Raw genomic sequence first — 26,211 nt, forward strand, 5'->3', positions numbered from 1 at the left:
AATAATATCACCTATTGTCTAGGGTTGTTGTGATGATCACTTGAGATAATATTTTTAAAGCACTTAGTAGATAGAGTGCCTGGCAAATAGCAAGCATTACAAAATGTTAGCCATCATTATCATCATCATCTTGACTAAGCAGCCAAAATTGACTATTTTGTCAGCCAATCTGGCCATACTTCAAAGCTCTGTTATGTGTTGTTACTCATCTTGGGTATTCAGTTTGAATCTTTTTTTTTTTAAAGTAATTTTCAGATATTCTCTTTCATAAACAAAAGCAGAATATTTATTTCTTTTTGATATCTGAGTTGATTAGTGAATTTCTTGTGCATGCACATTATTCTCTAAATATCAGGGGTTCTTTTTTTACTTTGAATATACTTTTGTTTTGTTAAATATTTCCCTATTAAAAACTTTTTAACCATTTTTCAAATTTTGAGTTCCAAATTCTCTCTCTTCCTCCCTTCCCTCCTCAACCACTTGAGAAGGCAAGTAATATGATTATTGATTATATATGTGAAGTAATGCAAAATATATTTCCATATTAACCATATTGCAAAAGGAAACACATACAACAAAGAAGAAAAATAAAGTGAAAAAAGTATGCTTCAATCTATACTCAGAGTTCATAGGTTGGCCTCTGGAGGTGCTTAGCATTTTTTAACATGGGTCCTTTGGAACTGTAGTTGATCATTATCTTGATCAGAGTGGCTAACTGGGAAACCACTTGATCATTGTTACAATGCTGCTATTATGTACAATTTTTTTTTTTTGGCTCATTTCATTTAGTACCAAATTCATATAAAATTTCCCATAACAATTATGTCTCACCAGTCATTTAGCAGTTGATATACATCTCACTTTCCACTTCTTTGCCACCACAAAAAAGAGTTGCTATAAATATTTTTGTACAAATAGATCTTTTTCCTTTTTCTTTGATCTCTTTGGAATAAAGACCTAAAATTGGTTTTATTGTCCAAAAAGTATGCAATTTTCTAATTTTTTTGAACATGGTTCGAAATTATTCTCCAGAATGATTGGATCAGTTCACAATTCCATAAATATTGCATTAGTATCCCAGTTTTTTTCACCTTTTCTCCAGCACTTTTCATTTTCCTCTTCTTAGATCCTTAAGTATTCTTATGGGGTCTTTGAACTTTGTGTTTTTAATATTTTGGCAACTATATTTCATTATAATTGGTTTCTTTTGTAATATTAATGTATTTTTTATAAAACATATTTTATGTATTTTATTAAAAATCTGTTATATTTTTTATTTTAATCTGTGGACGAGAATTCTGAATCCTTTTTAGATATCACCTTTTAAAAATGGCTTTCCACTTCTCAAATTTATTTTTCTTATTTATGTACATATTTTCTCCCTTGGTAGAATATAATCTCTGTGAATGCAGTTTATTGTTTCATTTTTGTATCCTCAGTACCTGATAATATGCATATTTAAAATTTGCTGATCAGCTTTCATATGAAAAAAAATGAGACACAGATAGGCTAAAAACAGAAAAAAATGAAGAAAAGAAATACAATTATTACTCGCTAAGGAAATAAGTAGAACTATGGAATATTTGACACCTTTAAAGAAACATAATAATTCCTTGATTAGTTTTCCCTGAAAAATCTTGGAACCCAGTTTACTAGTAGAGATTCCTGAGCAATGTTTGGAATGTTAGCAATTATTAGAGGCTGCTCTGTTGTCAAAATTATTTATTATTGGGAATAATAATAGCTGACATAGTGCTTAAAAGGCATATGCTTTAAAAGGTATATTCTCCATAGTCTCTAGATAATGCAATTGAATTTTAGAAAGATTAAATGGTTTTCCCAATGATTAAGTATAAAGGCAAGATTGAAATAATTTTATTTCCCTCAATGAGCCTTAACACCAAGTGAGAAAAAGACCTGACAACTGAATGAGGAATAAGCTGAAGATGTATATTCTTACGGGAGAATGGGGACGGAGGCAGGGAGCAGGGAAGGAGAGATCTCAACTTATGACTCAGCCAGTCTCTTCTCTCTACCTCCATTAGTTGGAGGAAACTTGTGTAAGTTCCAAAGATTTTTTGAACTTCTCATTTTCTAATGGGTGTCTTCACAGTGTACTCAGCAGTGTCTGCTAAGGTAACCAAGGACAGATGGACAAAAATTTGCCACGCTTAAGAAATATTAGAAAAAGGCAGATATTTTAACCAATTTTTCTTCATATAGCACCTTATTAAACAACTCATTCTTAGGAGTACTTAAAAACCTACAACTGTCCTGTTTAAGTATCTATGACTAAATGATTTTCGAGTGGAAGCACATCTGTGGTGGCTCCAGCTGCTGGCTTCAGAAAACTGTGACTCTCCAGGGGACTCCTAGAATGATGGGGAAAAGATACAGCCAGCGTAGAGCAGGGTTAAGGGCGTGTCAGATTTTACTTGGTTACATAGTAACCCTTGGGTCTAAGCTTGCGACTTCTCTTTTAAGTCCCACTTTTGATCTATTTCACCCAGGAAGATTTGCTTTGCAATCTAATTTTTTTTCTATCAGTTTATGTTTGTATTGGATTTTTCACATGCCGAACAGCTAAGTGGATTTACCTGCGCAAGTTTAACCACAAAATATTATTTAACTTCTTTGCAATGGCTGCACAGATACAAGGCGATTCTTGAGACGGTTAAATGAGCTGTAAAAGCTGTAAAAGCTCCAAATAAATTCCTTGTGCACTCAATTACTTAAAATTATGATAGCAAAAGATCTTTACCTTTGACACATTACAATTCTTATTTGAAAAATGTAATAAAATAAGTAAAAAATTTTCACACTGATTATAGCTATATCGTTTCATCCACCGAAAATAACCAACAAATACCAACCAGTCTTACGGGACTTCTTTTTCCATTTGTTTAAAAAGGCAGCCACTAGAGGGTATATCAAGACAGTCTATCAAGACTAGTCAGGCGAGGCATATCTGCGCATGCTCCATGCTTCATGCACCTGGCAGAAGGTAGACAAGGGGTGTGAAATTAACACAGAAAGAAAGTAGACTGCGCAGGCACCGAATTTCGCGGTCGAGCATTATGACGTAATCAGGCGCCAGGACTGGGACCGGAGTCGTGGCACGTCCAAGACGTTGCGCCGGGCGTGACGCAGAGGTGTTCGCCGCCTCCTCCTCCTCCTCCTCCTCCTCCTCCTCCTCCCCCCCGCCCCGTCTCCTCCTTCCCCCGCCCACCTCCTTTCCCCCTCCCCCCTCACCCGCCCCATCTGGGCCGTAGATTGGGGCGTCCCAGCTCGGGGGCGGCCGCCGGCTGGAGGACCCCAGGGAGGAGCACCCCGGGGCGGAGCTGCAGCACAGCCGAAGGAGGCAGCAGCTGCTGCGGCGGCGGCCGGAGACCCGAAGAGGAGGAGCCGCGGCGCCGGGCCCAGCGGCGGAGCCCTTGCCCCCAGCCCGCAGCCGGCGCCTGCCCTGCCGAGGGCCGCCGGCTCTCTGCGCTCCCTCTCCTTGGTCCCGGGGCAGCGGGCGAGCGGTCGCGGAGCGGACGGCCGTGGGGTATATGGCGGCGGCCCTGTCCGCCCTTGCTCTCCGGCTCTCCCGATCAGCCGCCGCCCGCTCCTATGGAGTCTTCTGCAAGGGGCTGACCCGGACTCTGCTCATTTTCTTCGACCTGGCCTGGCGGCTTCGCATCAACTTTCCCTACCTCTACATCGTGGCCTCCATGATGCTCAATGTCCGACTGCAGGTATCCCTTCTCCTCGTCGCGGACACTGGCAGCAACTCGGGGGTCCTCGGGGTGTGGGGGCGGGGAGGGAGCGCAGCCTCGTCCCAGCTCCGTGGCACCTTCTGCCTCGGCTACCTTTCGCGGGGGAGACATAGGGTCTTCCCACCCCACCGCACCCCTCGCCCCAAAAGGTGTGCGGAGTGTTGGAAGCGCTGCTTGCGAAAGGATCTCGGTCAGCTGGTCCCTGGGGTGGTTAGCAGCGATAATAATTGCTGTAACCTCCAGCGAGGAGCCCCTAAGGTATTGGAGCCCCGGGCACCTCAATGAGTGGAACGTCTGTTATTCTCTTACCTTCTTTCTTTCCCCAAATTACGGCAGCCTCGGGACCACCGAGCAGCACCCTGTTTAGGGATGGAGAGCTACATGGCTGGGATAGGCTTGTCTTTATGCTTCGATGTAACTCCCATAAAGCTCTGAGAACATTAGTTCGTATGTAATTAAATTCTCCTTTGGAGAATAGTGAGGCCGGGGGCGTTTGGCAAGCTTCTAGGGGGTGGGGGGGTTGTCTGTAGACAAATGTGGTTACTAGTGTTTGGGTACGTTTTCTCCCTTTCATTGATTCCCTTTTGACTCCTCTGGTGTTTGGGAAGAGGAAAAATGAGAAGCAGGATCAGAGGCAAAAATAATCAAAAAGACATTTTCACCCACTGTTCAGGAGTTATCCAGAGGTGAGGGAAAGAGCTGGTTCTTTATTTCATAAAATAAATATCTTATTCTGGCCAGAAAGGAAGTTGCTGTGAGGTTGAAAATGAATGAATCCCCTTGCTGGTTTGTATCGGAAGGATTTCAGGTGCTGTATCTTCTAAATCAAAGCTTCTTCAACTGTGAGTGGCAACTCCAGATGGGGTCGAATAATCCAATGTGGGGGTCGCATAGTTATGGTTTATTATCAGTTAAAGTTTGATTTGTATACCTATTTTGTCCACCTATACAACTGGGCGTGAAAAGACATCCTGAATGAAAAAAGGTTAAGAAGCCCTGTTCTAAATCTAAACCTAATTTTAAATTAGTTAGTACCTAAGCTAAATGCTGAAATTATTAGTGACACTCTTACTTACAATTAGGCTATGGTAGTATGTAGTGGTAAGTTTAAACGGGCATTCCTTATGGTTTTTTATTTTGATATAGTTGTATTTGACTTGATTTTTTTTTTCCCACTGTTTTAACCTTTCTAGCTATAAAGTATCTGTCAGGATCATTAGCTTTTGATGAATTCAAATAAAGTGTCTGGAGGAGTGCCCAAGAAAATTGAGATAAATCTGATGGACTTACTTCAGGGTCTAAATTTGCATACTTGTTTGCTAACAGGCACAGTAATTTACTTGTTATTGGGTTAAAAATCATAAATTTATGCCATTAGACTTAGTAGACACCTTAGAAATCTAGGCCAAATCCCTGTTTGACAGAAGAAATAGGCCCAGAGAAGTAACTTGCCCACTTTACTACTGCTTTTTCGAAGCTTCGAAAAAGCAGTAGTAAATATGTGTTTTTCAGGTTTTTGTTTGTTTTTAACAATGATGGTTAATGGCTTCATTTAGATACCTGTTGTGTCTCAAAACATTTTTCATGTATCATCCCTATGGGGGAGGGGGTGCGGTTTAGTTTTTCTTAAGTTCTTTGTATTAGGTGTTAATCTAAATTAAAATTACCTGCTGATTTTGTTTGTGGCTAACTAGTAGTTAGCTGTGAACATAGGTAAATTGGCATTCATAACTCAATGACATTAAATTGCTATGGAAGTGTAGCAGTGTTCTCTAATAGAGGACTGGTAGAGAGCAATAATATTGCTCAGCAGTAGCATGCATTACTTTAGAATAGAAAGTAAGAAGTGCTCTTTTCATTTTGTGCTTCCATGGTATTAAATAGACCATTGTATTTAGTGATTGGCTAGTTAGATAGGGAAATCTTTTTCTGAACTTATTAACCTTCATGACTTGTGATTTTTCAAGACAACCAGAAACCAAATAAGAAAACTGTTAAATTAATCCTGAAAATTATTGTGCTTTGTACCATATTTTCTAGTAGTGGAATGCATGTAATATCTTGCTTTTTGTTGTTGTTGTTGTCAAATGGGCAAGTTAGATTAATTCCAAAATACAAAGAAGCAAAAAATTGTATTACGATTTGATGACAGATTCACAGATGAAAATTGCCTATTTCATCATTGCACTTGATCTTGTTGAAACAGAATTACATAAATAAAGTTTCTGTATTCTAAAAGCTTGCAATGAAAGAAATCAACTTATAGGGGCAGCTAGGTGGCCTAGTTGATAGAGCACCAGCTCTAAAGTCAGGAGGACCAGAGTTCAAATCTGGTCTCAGACACTGAACAACACTGTGTGACCCTGGGCAAGTCACTAGAAAAAGAAATCAACTTATATGGATGCATATGTGTGTGTGTGTGTGTGTGTGTGTGTGTGTGTGTGTGTGTGTGTACACACATGAAATAGAGTGGGCAGTAGAACAAAAATAGTAATACATGACTGGAAAAGGGCTAATTTATATCATTAAATCATATGTAGAATAAATAGAAGTAATCCATCTTGAAAGCTTTCTTGAGCTTGGCAGGTGAGGAAGAATATTGTAGGTACATGTTGAGTTTTTGGAAGTTCCAAGTAGGAGTTGAGCAATTAGTTCCAGTGGAGCAGTGGAAAGTTTGGACTATCTACAGAAAATAATAAAAGTAAAATATAATTTATGGCTTGAAAACAAAGGAAAAGGATCTTAGACTTGATATCAAGACATAAGTGTAGTTAACCATCTAAACAACACTTTAAGAAACTAAAAGGTTCCCCTAAAAAGAGTATTCAGATGTTACTAGGGAGATCTTTGACTACATAAAATGTTGCATTTAAATGCAGTATTAAATTAGGCAAAACACTCAATGTGTATAAGGTCATAATTTGTTGAAGATTAATTGAGGATTAATCACTGAGAAGACTTTATTTGTGTGAAAAAAAAGAATCAGTTCTTTCTGCATGATTAACACTGGAGCAGTAGTTTTATTTCATGGATGAAAATGGTTTTGGGATTATTTTTGCCTCTCATCCTACATTTCATTTTTCCTCCTCCCTATCACCAAAGGAATTAAAAGCGAATAATTAAAAGGGATAAAAATTTATTAAAACACCATTTGTCTAGGCACAACGTTCACATTAGCTGTTCTTGTTATTAAAATTATGTAACTCTTTTATTGACCCCAAACTTCCCATGATAGCAGAGGCCCTTCTTTTCAATGTTAACTAACATTGAATACTTCTGCCTGAAAAACTAGATGAGTGTCAAACAGAGGACAATGATAGATACGAGGAAGTGCAACATATAAGCAATAAGGAAATCTGAAGAACAAGAAGACTAAAAGATGTCAACGAGCAACTGAATAACAAGAAGAGAAGGTGGGCAGAAGCTAAAGATGATGGGTGGACAGTCAGAGTGCCCTTATGGGTGCCCTGGTAATGTTAGGAGGAAGGCTTTTTTAGTACTTTGGTTATATGCTTTGTGGCAAACCTGTGGGTCAAGATTGACAAATCTCTCACAGAATGGGCAATATAGATTGTGATCGGCATCTTTGGAGGGAATTTTTGAATTGAGGAGTTTTATTATTGACTGTGTGATCCCCAAATCACTTAACCTCTCTTGTGTTTAATGTTCAAACTACTATTCTATTGTAGAAATGTGAGTTATAGCCTGTTTAAGGAAAATGCAAAAGATAAAGAAGGTAATCAGAAACAGCTCCCCTCCTCAATACCTGAGTATTCATATTAGAACTGGGAAGCTCCTTCTAGATAATTTTAATTTTCTGATTGTATTCATTAGGAAATCTAATATTGCTTTGCCAGTGCCTTCACTGATATTCCTATAACAAATTTGAATATTTATTTCACTCTCTTACTCAAAAATCTTCAATGCTTCCCTGATAAAATACACTCTTACATTTAAAAGTCCTCACAAAGTTATGTCAGCCTGTATTTCTAGTTTTATTTCATAATTCTCTTTAGTCCAGTCTTTCTTCCAATCAAGTTGGCCTGCTGTTCTCATAGTAGACATTTGATTTCTCTTTCCCTTGTTTTTGTACAAGTGGCCTCTCATATCAGGAAGGTATTCCTGTCTCATGGAATCTTTCATTTTCTTCAGAACATACAGGTACCAATTCCTATATAAGAATTTTCTTAATTTTTCTTTGCCTTATATTATTAGCACTCTTTCCATTTTGAACTTTGTATATATTTTTTGAATATTTTGTATCCTTATGGAGAAACTAACTAACTTTTGATCATGGGCAACCCACTCCATCTTCTGAATTTTCTGATCTATAACTGTGATAGATTTGGCTTTTCAACAGTGAGTCCAATTCCAATAAATTTATGATAGAGAGAGCCATTTGCATCCAGAAAAATGACTATGGAAACTGAATGTGGATCACAACATAGTATTTTCACCTTTTTTTGTTGTTGTTTGCTTGCTTTTTTTCCCCCTCATATCCCCCCACCCCCCTTTTGATCTGACTTTACTTGTGCAGCATGATAAATGTGGAAATATATTTAGAAGAATTGCACATGTTTAATCTACATTGGATTACTTACTGTCTAGGGGAGGAGTTTGGGATTGGGAGGAAAGAAGAAAAATTTGGAACAAGATTTTGCAAGAGTGAATGTTAAAAATTATCTTTTCATGTATTTTGAAAATTAAAAGTTGATATTAAATTTTTTTTTAAAATTTTCTGATCTATAAAATTAGATGAATAGACTATCAGATAGTTTTTAAGGTACCCTCTAGTTTTGCTGTTCTAGGGATTTTAGGGAGTCTGTTGAGTAATGACATGCTTTAGACTGAGGCAGTCATCAAGGGAATAAATATAAACATTAGAAAGAAATGCAATGATTTGGAAACTGATTGGATCAGTGAAACAAAGGATAGAGGTGAGTGATCATTGTGATTCTTTGCTAAGAATTTTAGTGACATAATTTGATATTAGGAGTTAACATTAATTGAGAATTTTGTAGAACATTGTTAGAGAAGCCTTTTAGGAACTTTTTTTTTATAGTTTAGGGCACATAACGAGGGATCATAGATTTATATATATATAAAAACAAATCATAAAGGTCATTTAATGACTTCCCAAAATCAAACAGATTTTACATGGCAGAACGGGATTTTGAATTTAGATTCTGACTTCAGATGTAGCACTTTTTCTACTATATCATGTTGTTCTTTTTTTTTTTTTTAATTTTAATTTTATTTTATAATTATAACATTTTTTTGACAGTACATATGCATGGGTAATTTTTTACAACATTATCCCTTGCACTTACTTCTATTCAGATTTTTTCCCTTCCTCCCCCAACCCCCTCCCCCAGATGGCAAGCAGTCTTATATATGTTAAATATATTACAGTATATTCTAGATACAATATATGTGTGTAGAACTGAATTTTTTGTTGCACAGGAAGAATTGGATTCAGAAGGTAAAAATAACAGTTTACATTCATTTCCCAGTGTTCCTTTTCTGGATGTAGCTGGTTCTGTCCATCATTAATCAATTGGAATTGGGTTAGCTCTTCTCTATGTTGAAGAAATCCACTTCCATCAGCATACATCCTCGTACAGTATCATTGTTGAAGTGTATAATGATCTTCTGGTTCTGCTCATTTCACTCAGCATCAGTTGATGTAAGTCTCTCCAAGTCTCTCTGTATTTCTCCTGTTGGTCATTTCTTATAGAACAATAATATTCCATAACATTCATATACCATAGTTTACCCAACCATTCTCCAATTGATGGACATCCATTCATCTTCCAGCTTCTAGCCACTATGAAAAGGGCTGCCACAAACATTTTGGCTCATACAGGTCCCTTTCCCTTCTTTAGTAGTTCCTTGGGGTATAAGCCAGTAGTAGTATGGCTGGGTCAAAGGGTATGCACATTTTGATAACTTTTTGGGCATAATTCCAGATTGCTCTCCAGAAATGGATTCTTTCACAACTCCACCAACAATGCATCAGTGTCCCAGTTTTTCCCACAGCCCCCTCCAACATTCATCGTTATTTGTTCCTGTCATCTTAGCCAATCTGACAGGTGTGTAATGATACCTCAGAGTTGTCTTAATTTACATTTCTCTGATCAATAGTGATTTGGAACACTCTTTCATATGAGTGGAAATAGTTTTAATTTCATCATCTGAAAATTGTCTGTTCATATCCTTTGACCATTTATCAATTGGAGAATGGCTTGATTTCTTATAAATTAAAGTCAATTCTCTGTATATTTTGGAGATGAGGCCTTTATCAGAACCTTTAACTGTAAAAATGTTTTCCCAATTTGTTACTTCCCTTCTAATCTTGTTTGCATTAGTTTTGTTTGTGCAGAAACTTTTTAATTTGGTGTAATCAAAATGTTCTATTTTGTGATCAATAATGGTCTCTAGTTCTCCCTTGGACACAAACTCCTTCCTCCTCCGCAAGTCTGAGAGGTAAACCATCCCATGTTCCTCCAATTTATTTATGATTTCGTTCTTTATGCCTAAATCTTGGACCCATTTTGATCTAATCTTAGTATGTGGTGTTAAATGTGGGTCCATGCCTAGTTTCTGCCATACTAATTTCCAGTTTTCCCAGCAGTTTTTGTCAAATAATGAATTCTTATCCCAAAATTTGGGATCTTTGGGTTTGTCAAAGATTAGATTGCTATTTTTATTCACTATCTTGCCCTGTGAACCTAGCCACTGATCAACTAGTCTATTTCTTAGCCAATACCAAATGGTTTTGGTGACTGTTGCTTTATAATATAGCTTTAAATCAGGTACACTTAGACCACCTTCCTCTGACTTTTTTTTCATTAGTTCCCTTGCAATTCTCGACCTTTTATTCTTCCATATGAATTTTGTTGTTATTTTTTCTAGGTCATTAAAATAGTTGCTTGGGAGTCTGATTGGTATAGCACTAAATAAATAGATTAGTTTGGGGAGTATTGTCATCTTTATTATATTCGCTCGGCCTATCCAAGAACACTGAATGTCTTTCCAATTATTTAAATCTGACTTTATTTTTGTGGCAAGTGTTTTGTAATTTTGCTCATATAATTCCTGACTCTCCTTTGGTAGATATATTCCCAAATATTTTATACTATCGACTGTTATTTTGAATGGATATATCATGTTGTTCTAATAGTCTTTTGTGAGGCAGGTACTTCAGAGTTTGGAGAGAGTTTAGATACATAGAAAACTTGGAAAATAGATTACATGCATTTCATAGTATTCAAATTAATTCCTCAGTATTGACTTGAGCTCCATTCTGATGTTTTGATTGTAGTGTAAGTCCATCCTTATTTCTTCTTTTTTTAAAATAGTTTAAAAATTTTTTCCAATTACATATAAAGATTATTTTTACCATTAATTTAAAAAAAATTTGAGTTCCAAATTTTTCTCCTTCCTTGTCTTTCTCCCCTTCCTAAAATGATAAGCATTTGGTTGTATATTTATGTTTATATATATATATATACATATATATATATATATATATATATGTATATATATATATATGTATATATATTTATATACACAAGTAAAGAAAGTAAAAATGCTTTAATTTGCTAGCATTTTCTATCCTGAGTCTTTTGGAATTGTCTTAGATATTTATATTGTTGAGAACTGCTAAGTTCTGTCATAATTGATCATCTCACTATATTGCTGATACTGTATACAAGTTCTCCTTGCTCACTTCACTGAGCATGACTTCATCTTAGTCTTTCCAAGGTTTTCAAAAAGCTTCCTACTCATCATTTTTAATAGCACAATATCAGAATGTATATACTTTTATAAGTTAGAGCTAAATGGAAGGATGTTTCAGAGGTTCTCCTCGGAGAGATAAATAAAAAAAATTGGAGTTTAAACTTGTATTAAAAGGCAGTAAGAAGAATTATTTCATCATTTTGCAATGCAGAGCTCATGGGTATTTGCAAAAGTACTATCACAAAAATAATGGTAGCTTATGCACCAATGCCTCATGCAGACAATAAAAAGGTAGAAAAGGTTTAGAAGAAACTTGATAAGACCTTAATCCTGAATTTTAATGAAAAATTTAGCATAAAATAAAAATGGGCAATTTTATCTAAATTAACCTACTTATTCAGTGCCATATCAGTCAAAATACCAAAAAATTATAGAACTAGAAAAAATAATAACAAAATTCATCTGGAAAAATAAAATGTTAAGAATATCAAGGAAATTAATGAAAAAAATGCAAAGGAAGGTGGCATAGCTATGCCAGACCTAAAATTATATTATCAAATGACAGTCATTAAAATTATTTGGTACTGGCTAAGAAATAGAGTAGTGGATCAGTAGAATAGGTTAGGAACACAAGATACAATAGTCAATGACCATGATAATCAAGTGTTTGATAAACTCAAATACTCCAGCTTCTGGAAAAAGAAGTCACTATTTGATTAAAATTGTTGGGAAAATTGGGAAATAGTGTGGGAGAAATTAGGCATTGACCAATATCTAACACCTTATACCAAGATAAGGTTGAAAAGGGTTTGTGATTAGACATAAAGGGTGATATTATAAGCAAATTAGAACAGCAAAGGATATTCTACCTGTTAGATTGTGGAAAAGGGGAGGAATTTATGGCTAAAGAAGAAGTAAGGAACATGAATGCAAAAGAAGAATAATTTTTAGTACATTAAATTAAAAAGGATTTGCACAAACAAAACCAATTACAGCCAAAGTTAGAAGGAAAGTTTAAAAAAAGGGAAATAATTTTTACATCCAATATTTCTGATAAAAACCCCATTTTAAAAATATATGGAGAACTGAGTCAAATTTATAAGAATGGTCCAGTTGATAATGATTAAAGAATATGAACAGACAATTTTCAGGTGAAGAAACATTTATAGTCATATGGAAAAATGTTTTAAATCACTATTGATTAAAGAAATGCAAATTAAGGCAACTCTGAGGTACCACTTTTTAATACTTCTCAGATTAGTTAAGATGACAGAAAAAGAGAATGGTAAATGTTGGAGGACATGTGGGAAAACTGAGACAGTAATACATTGTTGGTGGAATTGTGAACTGATCTAGCCATTCTGGAGAACAGTCTGGGACTATACTCAAAGGGCTAGAAAAGAGTGCATACCCTTTGATCCATCAGTGTCTCTACTGGGTCTATATTCTAAAGTCATCAAAAATAAGAGAAAAAGACCCACATGTGCAAAAATGCTTGTAGCTAACATTTTTGTAGTGATAAGGAACTGGAAACTGAATGGATGCCCATCAGTTGGGGAATGGCTGAATAAGTTATAGTGTATGAATGTTATAGAATATTATTATTGTTCTGTAAGAAATGACCAGCAAGCTGATTTCAGAAAAGCCTGGAGAGACTTACATGAACTGATGCTGAATGAAATGAATATTATATACAATAACAGTGTGATGATCAACTTTGATGGATTTTGGCTCATTTCAGCAATTCAAGACAATTCCAATAGACATGGGATAGAAAATATTGTTTATATCCAGAGATAGTTATGGAGATTGTACTGAAGCATAATATTTTCATTTTTTTTGTTTGTTTGCTTTTTCTTGTGCTTTTTTTTTCCTTCCCTTTTGGTCTGATTTTTTTTTTTTTGTACTAGTGTACAATTGGCAAATATGGAAGTATGTTTAAAAGGATTATACATTTTAAATTTATATTAGATTGCTGTCTTAGGGAGAATGGAGGGGAGGGAGGAGAAAAATTTGAAACATAGTCTTAGAAAAATTAATTTTGAAAACTATCTTTACATATATTTGGAAATATAAAATGTTTTGGGAAAAAGAAATAAAGTTTAACATAGGAAAGGATGTTGAAAAATATGTTGGAATATATAACTCAAAATTAAGAAATAAGAGTCCAAAGTCATGTAGATTGCATAGACATTTTATATCTAAAAATCATGAATTCTTTTTTTCAAGAAAAAAATTGGAAGATGCTGAAGGTGATATAATTTGAGCACTTGAAACAATCAAATTTGCTATTTTCATCTGCACAGTAACTTAGAGGAAAGGGGGGAAAGGGATAGAGGTAAGAAGATAAGAAATGTGATTTTAAAAAACACCTTACCTGAAAGGTCTAAATAAACTATTGATGCTGAAAAATGGGAACTAGATAAAGGAACAAATAAGTTTTGATTGTAGAGATCTCCTGTGAAAGTTCAATTAGTATAAATTAACTCAAAAAACCATGTCAACAAATATCTAATTTCCTTGTAATCAAAGACAAACACTTGACTATAAATTACTTTTTGAAATCTCGAGGAGAATGATAAAAATAGAGAAGTGGCAATCTGGAAAAGCTTGTTGAGTAACTAAAGTTTTCTGTATCCTAAAACCATTTAGGATGAAACTTCTAAGAGAAGAGATGAGAAATGGAAAATTCCTAGCAAGATTTTTATAACTTTTCTCATACTTTAAAATCCCTACTTATTAATTCTAATGTAGTTCTTGAATTGTTTGAGGGATTGGACATTAAAGTAAAGAGACAAGTAGAATTGCTGCATCCTACTATCATTTTTAGGGTTATGAGAGATTAATTTTCAAAATGTTTGAAAAGTGGAATATAGAATGCATGGGAAAATGTTTTTATTTTTAAAAAGGAGATGGAGGAAATAGTTTCCAATATAGAAGCCTTTTTTTCCCATTTCTATACTTTTGAGAATAAACTGCACATACATCCCTTGTATGTGAAGGGAACAGGCAGGTTTTTTTTTTTTGTTTGTTTGTTTTTTTATAATATTATCCCTTATATTCATTTTTCCAAATTATCCCCCCCCCCCCGATGACAGGCAATCCCATACATTTTTCATGTGTTACAATATAACCTAGATACAATACATGTGTGTAAATACCATTTTCTTGTTGCACAATAAGCATTAGATTCCGAAGGTACATGTAACCTGGGCAGACAGATATTAGTATTAACAATTTACATTCACTTCCCATTATTTCTTCTCTGGATGTAGCTACCTCTGTCCATCATTGATCAACTGGAAGTGAGTTGGATCTTCTTTATGTTGAAGATTTCCACTTACAGGCAGGTTTTTATAAATGATATTTAGTAGTAGGCAGGATCTTTATAGTGACATGGTTTTTCTGAAATTTGTGGAAGATTCGAGATATCACTGTACTGATTTGTTTGCTACAAAAATAGTTTGATTTGGTAAAGTAAAATGCCTTCTTTAAAGCTTTCAACAAAGTACCTCCCATGCATAATTTTAAAAATTCAAACAAAATTCCTTGTATGGCACAATAAAGGACTTTTTTTCAGTTCTCTGATTATTATTATCAAATGATGTATAAAACAGAGAAATGTGTCTACCACTGTTATGGAGAATGTTCAATGGAGTGAATAAATACTTAAATATGAGAGATGGAGGGAAGAGACACACACACACACACACAGAGTACACATATCTATGCACAGAGAGCACAAAAAGTTGATTCTGACTGAAAATTATGAATCTCCATTTGATACTTTGGCACTTTGCATCTTATCACTACAGTAGTAAAGAATTGTCAACTTGGTATCTTTGTATCTTAATCTCATTACATCTAAAACAAAGCCTTTCTTTTGAACTTTGAACTTTCTTTTTGGATAACTGAAGTTTTTCCTCCCAAGTGCCCTCTTTCTCTTAATATTTATATACCAGTCAGGAAAGCAAAAAATCTGTTTGTTTTTTTAATTTACTCTTCACGTTTGATCACCCAAGATTACTAATTCTTCTTTTGTAATATCTTTTGAATTCACCTCTAAGCTTTGCATTTCCAGTTTCACTAAGTTCAAATCTTAATTCCTTTTCTCTTAGACTGTTGCTTTCAGAAACCTCCCTCTATTCTGTTTACTTAGTATTACCACTAGAATTGCTCAGAAATCTTTAAGGACTCTCCATGTCTATAGGAGAAAGTCAAACTACTTGATGTTATGTTTTAGGATCTTACTAGTCTGACCTCAGTGTCCTTTTTGAGACACAACTTCCCCTACTTTATGACAGCCACCAAGTGTTCTAGCCACACTAGATTACTTATTTCCTTCATACCTTCACTTTGCTTCTTTGCCTTCCTCACCCATTCCTTTGCCCTGTTCGTCCAATTTACCTACATTTCCTTTTGTTGAAATCTTAACTATCTTTTAAGGGTCAGTTCAAATACTATTTCCTGATTCCTGTGGCTGAAAGTGGTCTTTCTTTCTTCTGAATTCCTGTTGCTCTTTACCACTCATAGCAGTTCATATTCTACTTTATGCGTTAGTTCTGCCCTTCTTGCCTTCCCAATTAGATTGTAAGATGCTTCAGTCTTTGTCTTAAGCATCTTAACATACCTTCATAACATAACATAACCCTCCTAGCCTACCTGATACATGGAGTATAAACAAGTGGTGTATGTTGTCAATGTATTCAAGATAATTGAAGCTATAGGTTTGGGCTACTTCATCAAGTATTTAAATGAGATGTCTAAATGTCTCCACTTTGTGAGAGTAATGTTCTTGAAGGCTACAATGGAGAAAGGATTAAGGAACAATCACTGCTTATAGAATAAAGAGCTAAAGACTAGAAAAAGTAGTATTTTGTTAATTGACCAAGCAAAATTTTGTAGCTACCCTATTGACTGGCAGTGAGGAATTTTAGTTGATTTTAATAAGTTTGAAACATAAATTGCAGTAACCATTGAAAAAAATGGTTCTATCCCACATGTACAAAAATATTTATAGTAGCTTTTTTTGTGATGGCAAAGAATTAGAAATTGAGGGGATGCCCATTAATTGAGGAATAACTGATCAAGTTGTGGTATATAAATATAATAGATATTAGGCTATAAGAAATGATGGACAGGTAGATTTCAGAAAAACTTGGAAAAGACTTAAATACGAACTGATGCTGAGTAAAGTGAGCAGAATTAGGAGAACATTGTATATAGTAACAGCAATATTATGTGATGATTAACTAGGGTAGATTTAGCTCTTTTCAGTAATATAATGATTCAAGACAATTTCAGGGGACTAGTGATGGAAAAGCTGGCCACATCTAGAGAAAGAACTATGGAGTATGCAAATTGAGCATACTATTTTCACTTTTTTTTTCCCTTTCTCATGATTTTTCTCTTTTTGTTGATTCCTCTTTCACAACATGACTAATGTGGAGATATGTTTTGCATGATTGTACATGTATAATCTATATCAGATTGCTTGAGGAGGGGAAAGGAAGGGAGAAAAATTTGATGCTCAAAATTTTACAAAGATGAATGCTGAAAACTATCTTTACATGTAATTGGAAAAAAGTACTATTAAGTAAAAAAAACAAAAAGTGAGTCCAAGATTAAGCTAATTGTTAAGTTCACAGAGTAGAGATAAATTCTAAGGATTTATAAGTAAAAAGAAACAGAAAGATTGCTATGTTACAAGAACATCCAGAGCCTATTTAAGAATAGGTATAACCTATTTGAGTTGCTTGTTATTTTGCCAAGGAGAAGAACAAGGAGAATGTATATTTAGAAGAACCTATTCTGATGTGGCAATGATAGATTAATTTTTTTCAATGATGGGAAGGAAACTGTTACCTGGGAAAAGTAGCCTTTCACCTTTGGATTCTTTTCCATTGTGCTTTTAGATATTGTTCTCTTCATTTTTGTAAGCTCTGTATGGTTAAACCTGATTAGTAATGGATGAAGATATATTTTTCTCCTTTGCATTCTCCTTCTCCGCAATGCCGTAAACAATTCAATTTAATTATTTATTTATTTTGGTTCAGTTTAATTTAAATTTATATTTTAATTATTTAATTTACTTCTTCAATTCAAATTTAAAATTTTAGAGTTATTGTTAAGTTCACAAATAATTTCTGTGTAAACGAGGAAAAAAAATCACACAAGAGACTAAATATTTCTTTGACTCAGAAGTACTTTAACAATTGTCTTCTTTGATTTAAAAAATTAACTAGATAGGGGTAGCTTGATGGCACTGCTCCTGAAGTCAGGAGGGCCTGAGTTCAAATATGACATTAGACACTTTTCACTTACTAGCTGGCTGACCTTAGGCAAGTCATTTAATAAATTGCCTCATCCAAAAAAAGAAAGAAAACCGACTAAATAATGTTTTTCTCTTCTTAAACTTTATTATAATTCGGCTTCTAGTACTTCTCTACTACTCTGCTTCTATATTAGTGGTATAGTATGTATAGGTTCCATGGGCACACCAATAGCAAGTTTACATTATATTCTTTCTGCTTATTTGGATAGTCTTTAATAGTAAAATTTTAAAACCTAGAAGTTTGGTTTAACCAGGATCTGCAATGGACTTGTGCAGGGATTATCAACAATTCAGGGTCCAATAGCCACTGTTTTCTTTTCAAGGATTTTAGAATGATAAATGACTCAGCTGGCTGGCTTTTAGTGAAAGTAGTAGAGCTATTTTTAGCAGAGTAGATCCCGACCTGAGATCTCCAGTTCTCCTGGGTTTCAAACAAGGCACTCTCATCTCCTGACTCTAGGCATTTTCAAATGGCTGGCCACCATGCCGAGAATTCTTTCCTTTCTTATTGCCACTTCCTGGCTTCCCTGACTTTTTTCAGTTCCAAACTAAAATCCTACAAGTAGCTTTTCCCACTCCCCTTTAAACTGGTGCTTTCTTTCTGTTGAAAATCTCTAAATTATTCTGTGTGTATCTTATACATACATAGTTGTTTGACTATTGTTTCCTCTCTTAGACTATAAACTCTTTGAGAGCAGATATATCTTTTGTCTTTGTGTCCGTAGCACAGTGATTGGCCTATAGTAAGCACTTGAAAAATGCTTACTCACTGTCTGAATGATTTAATGAAGGTAAAGTGTTAGAAGCAGAACATAACAATTAGACAAGTAATATGAAAATTTCTACCCAGTTATGTCTGTCTCTAACAGGGACGTTAAACATTGTGTCTTCCTTAGGGTTTAATTTATAAAATTGGGGGAATGTACCCTAATCAACCAATAGATCTTTATTAAGCATCAGAACATTGTCCTAAACACTAGGGAAACACAAAGTTGAGAAATCATGGCCTTGGTCTTTTAGGAGATTATAGTTTAATAGAGAGATCAATAGAAGTAAGAACAATATTATGTAAGTAGACTAGAGAAAATAAAATGCTATATGAGGTCTGAGGGAGGTTTTTACTAAGTGGAGATTAGTGAATGGAGAAGAGAATTAGGGAATATTTCTGGAGGAGGTGGTATTTGGATGCCTTAAAGGATGAGAAGGAATATAATTTATCTTCTGTCCTTCCTTTTACATGCCAAGCATAGAGAATAATCTTTAGTAAAGACAAGGAGTTATTTTTTTGAAGTAAAGAGACAAAATGTGTGAGTTTGGGAGAGTGTTGTCCAAGTGGAGAATAGTGTATTGAGTTGTTTTTGTTTTTGTTTTTAATGGAAGGGCAAGGCCAGCGTTGAGCAACTAGGTGATGCAGAGGATGGATAGAATACCTGACCTCAAGTCAGCAAAACTCATCTTCCTGAGTTCAAATCCTGCCTCAGATACTTATTAGCTATGTGATCTGAGATAAGTCATTTCACCCTGTTTTCCCTAGTTTCCTCATTTGTAAAATGAGCTTGAGAAGGAAATGGTAGACCTTTTCAATATCTTTGCCAAGAAAACCCCAGTAGAGAATTGGATATTACTGAACTACCACAACAAGACTAGAGTTAGATTATATCACTTGTGCCGAGTAAACTAACTTTTATTCTAAGGAGATGGTGGGAAAACTGAAGATTTGTTAAAAATATTTTTATTTATTTATCTTTTACTAACAAAATTTTTTTTTCTGCCATTCTTACCATTTTCGGAGGAAAACTTGAAACAAACCTCTATGGTAAACATATATAATCAAAGAAAACAATTTTTGACTGGTTATATCTAAAAAATATTTGTTTTATTCTGTATGGTGAAACTGTCACCTCTGTCAGGAGGAGGGATATCATACTTCAACAAAATTGTCATATGAGAAATGCAAATTGAAGCAACTCTGAGGTACTACCTCTCAGATTAGCTAAGATGACAGGAAAATAAAATAAATGTTGGAGGGATATGGGAAAATTGGGACACTGACAAATTGTTGGTGGAGTTGTGAATTGATTCAACCATTCTGGAGAGCATTTTGGAACTATGCCCATACTCTTTGACCCAACAGTGTCAATAATGGGTCTATATCTAAGGACATCATACAGGAGGGAAAGAGACCACATTGCAAAAATATTTGTAGCAGCTTTTTGTGGTAGCAAAGAATTGGAAAATGAGTAGATGACTGTCATTTGGGGAATGGCTGAATAACTTGTGGTATGTGAAGGTAATAGAATATTATTGTTCTATAAAAAAAATTGGTGAAGCAGCTGATTTTTTGAAAGGCCTAAAAAGATTTACATGAACTAATGCTGAGTGAAATAAGCATAACATTATATACATTATATATAGTAACAGGATTGTGCAATGATCAGCTATGAAAGACTTGGTTCTCAGTGATTCAATAAACTATGGATAGAAAATGCCATATGCATCTAGAAAGAGAACTATGGAAATTGAATGTAAATCAACACATGTTATGTTCATTTCTTTTTTCTGTTTTTTTTTTCCCTCTTCTGTGTGTTTTTCCCTTTTGTTCCAATTTTCCTCTCAACATGATTCATAAAGAAATGTGTATTTAAAGTTAATATACATGCATAATCAAAAAAAAATTTTTTTAAAAACCCAACGAGAAACAATTGCCCTCTGGAATCATGGTTGGTGTTTATCAGTTTTTACATCGTTCAAAGTTCTTTGTCTTTAGAATGTTATTTTTAAAGTTGTATTTCTGATTCTGTTACATACAAATCTTTTCAGATTTCTCTGAAATTCTCCTTTCATCATTTCTTACAGCACAAAAGTATTCCATTACAGCTATATATCATAATTTGTTCAGTTGTTCCCTATTGGTGAGCACTCCATCAATTGCAATAAATGCTGTTAAAAATATTTTTTATACCTATGAGTTCTTTTCTTCTAAGCCTAGTTAGTTGAGGATTTGAACGAAATGACATGATTAGATCTGTTCACATTTCCTAATTTTTTAAAATTACTTATTTTGGCTCTGGTATTTGTGTCCATTGGTTCTGAATTTTATATTTTCTAGCAGTGCAGTCAGAAATAAAGACACTAAGGCCATGACTTCTCAACGTTGTCTTTCCCTTCCCACAGGTCAGGACTGTTCTCTCTTGTTTCCTGCAAGAGTAGGAAAGAGTAATTTTTATTCTCAGTTTAAGACTCTTGAACTTAAAAATACTTCATTTTATTGTTTTGCAGTTTTGTGAACAAGTTCTTATTTGACACATTTTTTTCTGTTGATGTTTTCATAGATATTATGTGGGATGGTATTTAGATAGAACTGTTACTGCTTTCTCCTCCAGCAGAGTGTGAATGGGTTAAAAGTTTCACATTAGATTTCTAGTTTAGTTGTATTCAAATTAGGAATAGATCTCCTTTTGAAAAGTTTGAGTGGTTTGGTTTTTTGAAATTAGAATTCATTTTCCTGTGAAATATGCAATAAATGAATTAGTTACACTTTCTAGATCAGATTATAAATGATTCATTATATAGCTACATTAATATAAGCCTCAATTTTAGGACCTATGGTATATAAAGTGCTGGAGCCTAGGGTAAAGCATAGACAGACATGGCTTACATCACTTTTTCTGAGTATAAGGCTATCCTCTTGCACAATTTTTTTTTTTCTCTTTTTTTCTTTTTTTGAGGCTGGGGTTAAGTGACTTGCCCAGGGTCACACAGCTCGGAAGTGTTAAGTGTCAGACCAAATTTGAACTCCTGTCCTCCTGAATTCAGGGCTGGTGCCCTGTCCACTGCACCACCTTTCTGCCCCCCTCTTGCACAATTTTAAAAGACAAGTTATCCTTCCCAATCTTTTTGTACTCTTTCCCCCATATCAATCCAGTATACTAATTCTCTCTCGTTTTGCAACACAGAAAGGTCAGCCTTAAGACTGCCAAAATGCTCAGTGGTCTGAATATTTATCTTTTATAAAACTTCGATCAGAAATCCTGTCTTTTCAATTTAGTATATTTCAAGTAGCAAACTGATGTGATTGACTTGCCAATATAAATTTGCCCAGTCCTAGATCTTCTTAGGTATTTGTTTATTTATGGAAAATTCTCATTTAACACCTATTTCTTAAATACTAGGATATCATAGAATGTTAGATAATATGAGGCAGGACAGTTCTAAATAAGTAGGGCATTATTTATTGCCTGAAAGCATATTTTGGGGATCAGATTCTCCAAAGTTGTTCACTTCCCATTTGGGATACACAACTTTTCAGCTTTCTTTATCCATTCTTTACTCTTCTTTACATGGATCTCTCTATCGTAGCTGAAACAGGGGTCTAAGTAGTGGTGGAGAGGGCAGGGATGCAGGAATTTGGGGATTGTTTATAAATCAGGAAATACTTGTAATAGTAACAATGGGGAATAATTTTTGTGAATTAATATTAAGTATTTAGGAAATATCTGAAAGTTATTTATGGCTAAAGAAAAAAGGAATCGATAACATTTAAATCAGAGAAGCCTTGATAAAAATAGGGTTTAGAGCCAATTATATTTTTATGATGACCTACAAAAGTATTTTTGGAAAATGACCTAACTCAGAAGTTTATTTTAAACTGTCTTCTAAATAAATGAAGGAATTTGAGCACATTCTGAGTATATAATAAAAGTAATTATGTTAAGGAACTTAGCATGAACTTCTAAAGAGAAATGAGAATAGAAGGATTTTTCCCAACACAATAAAGTTAACTAAACTAAGCCAACATACTATGCAAATGGAGAAAGATTTGAAGCAATTCCACCAGATCCTCTAAAGTCATAATTGTCACTGCTCTGATTCAGTCTTTCAGTATCGATTTCTTTCATACTATTGTGATCATTATGTAAATTGTTCTCCTGGGTCAGCTCATTTCACTCTGCTTCAGTTCATACAAGTCTTTTTTAAAGAATTCTTTACAGTTTTCATGCAGCACAGTAAAATTTCAAAATTAAGGGGAATGTATTCCTATTTCTTTGCTACCATGACAAATATTCCTACCAATACTTTTGTATAGATGGTGCCTTTTGTTCCATGCTTGATTTCCTTGTTGCATATGTGAGGTAAATATTTCTAGATTAAAGAGAATATACAGTTTTAAAAAAATATAATTCCAAATTGTTTTCCAGATCTGTTGAATCAATTCATAGGTGTACCAATTCTAAGTTAACCTGCCTCCTTTGCCACAGCTTTCCCAGTATATTGCTATTTTTGTTTATTCTTCTCTTTGCTAATCTAATGGTTGTGAAATGGAACCTCATAGAACTTGTCATTTTTTTAATTTGTCATTTCTCTCAAATTATAATTTGGAACAATCTTTCATACTGTTGTAGATAGCCTATGTTTCCTCTGTTAAAAACTCTTTATATTCTTTAATTATTTTTCTATTGGAGAATGGCCCTTGTTTTTACATATTTGCATCATATGTGTGTGTGTGTGTGTGTGTGTGTGTGTGTGTGTGTGTGTGTGTGTGTGTGTGTGTGTGTGTAGTTAGAGAGATGGATATACCTACACTCCCCCCCTCCAGACTTCAGAGATTATTGATTGTATCAATTCCCCTCCCCCCAACTAACTGCTTCACTTCTACTTCTAGCAGCATTGCTTTTGTTTATGCAAAAGCTTTTCAATTTTATGTGACCAGAATTGGCCATTTTATCTTCTTCTGTCCTGTCTTCATTTAAAAATTATTCTATTCTAATTTTTAAAAAAAGTTACCATATATTTAAGTCATGTATCCATTTGGAGTTTATTAGGGCATGTGATATGAGTTACTGGTTTAAAACTTAATTCCATGTGTGTGACCCTGGATTGTTGATTAACCCCAGTTGCCTCCCAGAATAAACAAACAAACAAATAAGTAAAACTTACTTCTGCCATACTGTTTTCTCTTTTTCTCCAGGAGATTTTTGTTGAATATGGAATCCTTAGTCTTTGGGATTTATGAAACATTAGGCTACTATATTTTAATTGCTTCTGGGTCTAATAGATCAGCTGCCTGATCCATTCCATTGATAAGTTGTAACATTTAAGAATTAGTATGAATAATTTTGATATACTATACTTCATAGTACAATTTAAGATCTTGTGATATTGGCATCCCTTTCATTATTGCTACTTTTTTCATTACATGACTTTTTGATTTTTCATGTGAATTTTATTATTTCTTCAACTTAAGGATAGACAATATTAAGCATGAGACATAATAGGTCTAAATCCTTTGCATGATATATAACTAAAAAGTATATATGTTTTAAAAAGTTTTTTCATGTATTAAGATCTATAGAAAATGAAAAATGGGAAGAAGGGTCAAAATAATACTAACTTTTGTATTATTGATTGTGTGTCTGATAACTTTTACTCTGTTCCACTGGTTCTGTTTTTCAATTTTTTTTTTTTTTTTGGTTGTTTTGTTTTGTTTTGTTTTGCCTAAGCACTAAGATGGGAGTTGTTATTGAAACTCTCTGGTCCTGAAAAAAAATAGAGAAGTAGATCAGTGGAACATAATTAAGGCAGAAAAAATATACATGCAAAAGTTAATATTTCCTTTCCCCATTTTTAAGTTTTCTGGGGTTTTGTTGTTGTTTTTTAAATACTTTTCTTGGAAAAACTGGTTACGTGTCAGGGAATGGATTTGGATCGACACTTATAGTGTGGATTTCAGTTTGTAATATTTCTGTTGGGTGATAATATTAAAAATCAAAATTAATTTAAAAATACATATGAAACTAGAATGATATATTTATATCAGTTGCATAAAGGGAGAATAATTTTTCTTTTAATGAACAGTAGAAATTATCAGGGACAACATAGGTGGGCTTGATTACATTAAAATGAAAAAAATTCTCACAAAAAACCCAACATAAACCAAGATAAAAGAAATCGATGATGTAGTTGACAGAGGAAAACCTTGGTTAAAAACTACATATAGAACTGTCAAAAATTTTAAAGATATTTTGGAGTTCCTAATGAATAAAATAATCAAAGAATATGAATTCACAGTTTACAAAAGGCGCGAAATACAAATTGTTAATCACTTTTTATAAAAACCTCAACTTACTAATAAAAAAACCAGATGTGTAAATAAAATTATCTTTACATCTTACAGATTGATTAAAGTAGTGAAACAGTAATTGAAGGGATATTGGAAAAACTGGCTTATTCAATTTTTTATGAGTGGAATTGAAAAGTAGTGGAAACTTTTGGATTTGCATTTTGGATTTAGAGTCAAATGGACTGGCCTAAAAATCCCAGCTTGAATATTTACTAGATACATGACTCTGAGCACTTGATTGCCCTACATCCAAATTTTTTCTTATCCATAAAATGGGAATGACATAACCTCCCATTAGAGTATTACAGTGAGGAATGTTTTTTAAACTTAAGCTGTCATTGTTAATAATTTATAACATAATTAAAACATTATATATAAAATGACATTATTATATTATGATATAATAAACAAGGCCTTCTTCTGACACATACTGGCTCTATAATGCTGAAGGGATATCTCATAGATGCCCAGCTAAATCTCTAGTTATGGATGAGCAGTTGATCTCTATTGGTGATAAGTTTCCTCATGGAGAGTTCCTTAAATGAACAAAATTATAGATCTGAACCCACCCCTTAAATACTATAAAAATAATATGCTTTTCATGGATTTTGACATTAGTACTTTATTGTATTGTCTTATATGTTTATATTTAGCAAAACTTCAGGACTGAATAATTCATTTAGTTCTTATTGGTCGCTTAAGAATTTCTTTTTTTTTTTTTTTTTTTTGAGGCTGGGGTTAAGTGACTTGCCCAGGGTCACACAGCTAGGAAGTGTTAAGTGTCTGAGACCAGATTTGAACTCAGGTCCTCTTGAATTCAGGGCTGGTGCTGTATCCACTACGCCACCTAGCTGCCCCCTGCTTAAGAATTTCTGATGGCTTTCTTGAATAATAGTCATTTCTGTACTCTGCCATGGTTACACCATATCTTTGAGGATGATGTTTAGTTTTGGGCACTTCATTTTAAGAACATTAATGAGCTGGAGAATGTCCAAGAGGAGGGCAATGAGAATGGTAAAAAACCTTGAGTTTCATGAGATTCATTTGAAAGAAAGAAGTATGTTTAGCCCAAAAGACTAAATGGTGTTGTAGGGTAGTGATGAAAAAAGCTTTCTTCAAATATTGAAGGACAGTGTGTCAGCAGGAAAAATTAAATTTATTCAACTTAGCCTTAGGGATCAGGACTTGGAATAGTGGTTACTATTTTTAAAGAGATTTGATAGAAGGAAAATTTTTGTTCAGTTGTTTTAGTCATG

General features: G+C 34.2%; 1 protein-coding gene across 5 annotated transcripts in view; it reads left to right on the forward strand.

Annotated features, from left to right (window-relative positions):
- Nucleotides 1-3,432: 3,432 nt before the first annotated feature.
- The window catches only part of LOC141550417 (small integral membrane protein 10-like protein 3), a 177,845-nt gene continuing 155,066 nt past the window's right edge, over nt 3,433-26,211 (forward strand). For 4 of the 5 annotated variants that reach the window (XR_012484602.1, XM_074281057.1, XM_074281058.1 and 1 more), the window contains exon 1: nt 3,433-3,737. Coding sequence is in view for 3 of the 5 variants with exons in the window: in XM_074281057.1 (XP_074137158.1) it covers nt 3,552-3,737 (186 nt within the window). In the remaining 2 variants the exon portion in view is untranslated. Of the gene's footprint in view, nt 3,738-7,050; nt 7,172-26,211 lie in introns of all 5 variants that reach the window. The other variant, XR_012484603.1, reaches the window with a different exon arrangement.

The sequence above is a fragment of the Sminthopsis crassicaudata genome, chromosome 1 (genome assembly GCF_048593235.1).
Source record: "Sminthopsis crassicaudata isolate SCR6 chromosome 1, ASM4859323v1, whole genome shotgun sequence".
NCBI classification, from domain to species: domain Eukaryota; kingdom Metazoa; phylum Chordata; class Mammalia; order Dasyuromorphia; family Dasyuridae; genus Sminthopsis; species Sminthopsis crassicaudata.